General features: G+C 46.3%; 1 protein-coding gene across 2 annotated transcripts in view; it reads right to left on the bottom strand.

The window, feature by feature from the left end:
• LOC118290297 (neurexin-3b) overlaps positions 1 to 6,000 on the bottom strand; it is a 345,685-nt gene that overhangs the window by 172,959 nt on the left and 166,726 nt on the right. For both annotated transcript variants that reach the window (XM_047328638.1, XM_047328639.1), the window contains one exon: positions 4,547 to 4,930. In XM_047328638.1, the coding sequence (XP_047184594.1) occupies positions 4,547 to 4,930 (384 nt within the window). The remainder of the gene's footprint in view (positions 1 to 4,546; positions 4,931 to 6,000) is intronic.

Below are 6,000 nucleotides of genomic sequence, written 5' to 3'. Positions count from 1 at the left end.
GGTCAAATAGATGGTCATATACGGGCCTAATTGTAGGTTATGTGTGGCTAAAAAGATCCATTAGAAAGATGTGGCGTGAAAGGCAGTGTTGAAGGAAGAACAAGAAGGGAAAAGAAGATAGACATGGAATCTAATCTGGCGTCGAGCCGAGACTAAGAGAAGGCAAAAAGGCGGGGAGACTGCAGCAGTAAGGGATTAATGGAGCGGGACTCGCAAAGGGCAAAGAGGGTAGTTTGATGAAAAAAGTAACCAAAAAATGGACTTACAGTCTTAAAGGGGCATTAAACAAGATCCAACTTGGGTAATCCGAAACGCAAACCGAGGCAGCCGAACCGACAGCAAACACCAAGGAGCAGGCACAGGAATCGCAGGGGAGCTGACGAGGACAGGAGGTGAGGCTACAGGAGGCGGGGCTACAGGAGGCGGGGCTACAGGAGGTGAAGCTACAGGAGGCGGGGCTACAGGAGGTGGGGCTACAGGAGGTGGGGCTACATGAGGCGGGGCTACAGGAGGTGAGGCTACAGGAGGTGGGGCTACATGAGGCGGGGCTACAGGAGGTGAGGCTACAGGAGGTGAGGCTACAGGAGGCGGGGCTACAGGAGGCGGGGCTACAGGAGGTGAGGCTACAGGAGTGCCCAGCAAATTAGACACAGGTGAGACACGTTAGGAACAGGTGCAGGCAATCACAGGCCAAACGTACGGTGACCGAAAAAAACGAGAGACAGGACAACAGAAAATGGATTTTCAAAATAAAGCAGGACGCAGCAAACTCAGATTCAACAAGCAGAAGGGATGACAGAGAAGGCGATGTAACTAAGACGCGAACACGCAAGGGTAAATCAATGCGTGGATCGTTTTATTAACTTCATTCAAGAGCATGGTCTTTTGGTTTGAGAGCATTAGTTACTGATTTGAGGTTCAGATTCGTCATTGTTTCCTTCAAACTCTGCCCTAGTGCTTCTGCTCAAACTGTACGCTTGTGCGCAAATATGGTGTTGCTCGCACTTAGCTATGTTGTTGCTCGCAGAGATTTCCTGCTCCCAGCTCCAGCTCTTGTCCTCACGCTCACACCGTTTCTGTGCGCTCTCGAGTCGTCTGCTGGCGAATTTCTGCTGCGCGCTTGGACAAAGGAAATGAAGAGTATACAAAGAGTAATAACAAAGTAAGAGTAATAAAGGGTAACCGCCCGTACGTGACGCTCTAAGGAGTAGGCGAACGCACCTGAATACACCAGGAATCCCATTGGTTGAGGATTTTCGATAGGGTTGTCACACAAAAAAAATCCAAGCGCGCAGCAGAAATCCGCAAGCAGACAAGTCAAGAGCGCACAGAAGCAGTGTGAGTGTGAGGAGAAGAGCTGGAGCTGGGAGCAGGAAATCTGTGCGAGCAACATGTGCAAGTGCGGCCAACAACATATTTGCGCACAAGCGTACAGTTTGAGCAAAGGCAGAATAAATGTGAATGCAAGAAGAAACAATTTGAGCACAAAAAGGAGCTGTTTCAGTGCGAGGGAAGAGTTTGAAGGAAAGAAGGACAAATCTGAATGTGAAATCAGTAAAAAATGTGCTCAAACCAAAGACTATGAATAAAGATAGTAAAATAACTCCATAGGATAAACAATAGTCCAAGAAATACAGAGAGTCTTTTGAGAGTTCAACAACAGGAGTCCGTGATCCTGGCGGATCATGGCAGCAGCGGAAAGACGCTTGTACTCGCAAAGCAAATCTGGCAAAAGCCAGAACTTTAGAAACACCGATGTCTTGGTTCTAAGTCTAAGTCCGACCAAGCCTTTCCTCAAAAGTGGGCGACGTTGCATGCATTGAGTTTACACAGAAATAAGCCAAATAGATATGCCATTATACATTTGTCTTTCTCACTCGCACAGATTTTAAATTTGGTCGTTCAGATATCAGATAACAAAAAAGCATAATTTAAAAACTGCAACTTCAGAGAAGCTTAGACATATTTCTCCTGGTGCTTATTATGGACATAGAAAATTATGGTTGAACGTGCTGCCAAAACAATCTGCCCACTCACGTAAGAACGTGCGGTGGAGGAGCCTACATTAATTAAATGAAGCAACACAACGTGATTTCTACTTCTACTGATTTTTAAAGTCTACACGAGTTCATCCTGCTTTCGCTCTATAAAAGAATAGTTTCAAAAAAAACTTTGATACATGTACTGTATATTGACTTCGACTTTGCTGACATAAGAGGTCTTTGACTCCAAGAGTTTATAGATGGAAATACTAACACAATGTTCCAAATAATTCCAGTGGCTGCCACGGGAATCCATTTGAATGAAATAATATCGGAACAAAACTCTTTCTCTCTCACAACGAGACAGACAAAGGAGCGTATTTACATTCCAGCCGAAAGTCACCAGCGAGGGCCAATCATTGTAATGTAAATGTCTCACCTTTTGTCGCGCGCAGCGGGAGAGCGCTGATCTCTATCATTTCAGACCTCGTCTCATCGTGCGAGCGCGATGCTGCGTCGCGCCGTGCAGCGTGCTCGAGATCAATAGCAAGTGCCATGTGTGAATACATGTCAGTGGCTGTTTGATATTGTCACCGGGGAGCTCCGGGGGGGAAAAGGGAGAGGGAAAATAAACGAGTCTACCAGCATGACTGATACAACTCCATTTGTTCCAAAAGTGTTGCACGTCTATGTATGTATTCCACGTCATTACAAACCCATCATCTGCAACACAAGCCCCCACTAGAGAATGTAGAAGCTAATGAGATCAGGCATATTTGAAAAAAAAAAGTAGTTTGCCAACATCCTGACCTCATGCTATTCGCGGATGATGTTGTCTTCCCAGGTTTTATCAGACTGTGACCTCCCATGTGCATGTTGCAGCTTAGGGTCACACAGTCGGGATGAAGCCGAAAATCGGAGTCTGTCAGCAGAAAAAATCAGGGCGGATGGGTCAGGATAGGTGAACTCTCGTTGTAGTGACAGGCGAAAACGAAGCAGGCTTTTAATCGTACTACAGGGGGGGATGTTGCTGAAGGCGGTCTTCACCTGAGAGGGAGCTACAAATCAAATCTCTCAATTTATTGCTCAGTCCTCTCTGCATTTCTTTACCTGTGGTCACACGCTTTGGGTATAGCGACTAAAAGAAGAAGAAGACAAAAAGAGCGCTGACACAAGCATTCCCAGATGAGGCTCCTGTGCACAGGGTGGCCGGCCTCGCTGCGCGCGAGAAAGTGAGCAGTTCAGCGGACTGTGAGGGCCTCGGTATCGAGCTGCCGCGCGTGCTGTGCACTGACGGGAGCTCTGGCTGAGGTAATTCAGGCTGCACAGGCCTGAGGACAGACTAGACTCACAACCCACCGGAGGGGATTTGATCCCCCTGGAGGAGCTGGAGGATACTAAGGAGGAAAATAAAATCTAGGCTGCTTTGTCCAACCGCACTGACCCTGACCTTCATTAGTGCTTGGAGAGGAAAGAGTTGGAGATGGACAGGGAATGCACTCTACATTATTGCAATATGAAATTTACATTTATTTTGCATTAGTTATGACTGTATATTATGAAGATGTGCGCATATGTTCAACTTCACCTGACTTTAATTTAATTAACTCCCTAAAAAATTGTATTCATTATTTATTTATTTATTCCATAAAACAGGCCTTTTCCAATGTGAGGTACATGCTGATCCTCAAAGCCCCCCTTGGCTTTCTTTAATCATTAACAACACATCATCGTGTAGCCTCCCCTGTATAGTCACACTTCTCTCCAGACACTCTTCCTATTCCTCCGACAAGTACGTGTCTTGTCACACCTCAAGGTTTCAGGAAAGTACCCTGAAATGCCTCTTGTGAACTCCGACCAGCTCCGCAAAAGAGTCAAATAAAGTCAAGAACAATCTGGACAACAGTCAGATAAAACAAACTCTCCCACAGCCCGCAGTGTCTCTACCGCCGCTGTCTCATAAAACCTTAATGCGTCCGAGCTCTCAAAACCCAGACGAGGAGAGCCCATTTCACCACCAGGGAGAAGTTCAATTTCACCCCAGAACCTTCCCCAGCAAGAGAGAACCCCCCCCCCCCCCCCCCCCCCCCCAAAAAAAAACATTGCTTTTCCAAAGCCACTTGGCAGAAAAAATCCCATTAAATCTTTTCAGCAAAGCTCCCATAAATATCGCGAGGCAAGTGTCCCAAGTCACACTTCCGCCTGTCAGCTGAAACAGAGCACTGTCCGCTTGCTTAGAGATGCCTCCGTTATAGCAGGCGGCGGCTACATCCCTGCCACTTTACAGCCGCGTTTAAGGGAGTGCAGAAGCTCTTTCGCCCGTGCAAGACCACTTCTCGTCAGAGTTTAGTCATCTAAGCAAACACACCGTGAAAAAGTAGCATGGTGCTGCTTCATAAGCAGAATGACAAACGGAAATTTTGCACGTAAAAGAGAAAAACAACTGCTGCTGCTACTTTTAAAAGACTCAAACTAATAGGCCCTCGGGAACACCCAACAACCCTCTCGGAGACAGAAACACACTCAGCACATTGAGGGGAAAATGAGCTGTAAAGAAGCCTCACCTCTCTGGCAGGTACTATCCCAGAAGCCGGTCCCGGTACAGTCACAGATGAAGCGGTTCCATCCCTCCTTACAGGCCCCGTTGTTCTTGCAGGGGTTGCTGTCGCACTGTTTGCCCGTCACCTTGTTACACGAGGGCCTGATGCCGGTCATGTTCTGCGACTGAGCTATCTGCCGGATGTCCTTGCTGCGTCCGTCGATGAACAGGTCCCGGACGCAGCCCACGTAGCCGTAGTTGAGCATGGCGGTCCAGAGCTCGGTGGGGAGCACCAAGCCCGCCCGGTTGTCGGGCAGGCCGCCCAGGTAGAGGTCCCCCTCCAGGTCCAAGATCTCATTTTCCCCGCTGGCTGTGAAAGGGCTCCGGCGGCTGTTTACTGAGATGATGCCTGGGAGGGAGAAAAATACATGAGTATATACCACGCACATGTACATGTCAACATGCAATGGAATCTATTGTGAGTTTTAAAAAAAAAAAACAGCAAGTGGAGTGAGATAATGGCAGCGGATTCTTGTTGGACTTTTAAGAAATTAGGTGTCATGTCAGTTTCAGCTTGCTGCCAGAAAACAGCCCTTGTTTCTTCTTAATTCCAGAGCTCCATTAAAAACAATTGACATCTAATACCTTCAATGAACAGTATTTGGCAGCTCCACAAATGTGATATTTAAGACTGACGAAGAAACTATATTTTCAAGCTAAATGGGATACTCAAGGCCCCATTTCTATTTTTTCAACGTGGTGGTGAGAATGACAGGTTGAGCTTGAAGTGATCTCTAAAGGCGTTAAAGAGGCAACGCCGCCGTGTCTGTGCTGAGATGAGGTCTGAGTAGGTGGAGGTTTAAACCTGTGTCTGGCAGCCAAGGCTGCACCGATCACTGACTCTGTTAGACTCTCTTCAGGCCGACTCTATTTGTGTCACAAAATTACAGAATGTGTGGCAGAGAGGAAGGAAAAAAAAGCCCTGCAACCAACGGAATAACCTGTCCACCGGCACAAGGTCACTGTGTACACTCTACACCAGCACAAAGAGCCAAATATTTCTCCAGAATATGTTCCCTGAGACAAATTTATAGTTGATATATTTTTTTTTTACGTTTGCTTCTATAGAACCCCGAACCGCACAGCTATTTATACAATCACAGCTGTTAACAAAATGTATGAAACGAAAGAAATATAAAGACTCGATCAAATCTACTTCCATACCTACATTCGCAAAGTAAAGGTGCAGCGACGACTGGTTCTCCCATTAATATTCCAAAATATTACACCGCAAAAAAATCTTTAGAGAAATTATGTGGGATTATGTGTGCATTTCACTTCACAAATGTTCATGGTTTAATCCCTCACATTTCTTTTCTTTCACTGAACATACAACCAAAATTAGTAAAACGGGAAATCTGCAGTGAATCCCAAAAATGATTGGCAGTTCTTTGGAGGTCTGATTGAAACCAGATTAGA

Source organism: Scophthalmus maximus, chromosome 18 (assembly GCF_022379125.1).
Source record: "Scophthalmus maximus strain ysfricsl-2021 chromosome 18, ASM2237912v1, whole genome shotgun sequence".
In the NCBI taxonomy this organism is placed as follows: Eukaryota; Metazoa; Chordata; class Actinopteri; order Pleuronectiformes; family Scophthalmidae; genus Scophthalmus; species Scophthalmus maximus.
Note: the sequence above shows the minus strand (reverse complement) of the source record. Positions and strands in the feature narration are given on the sequence as shown.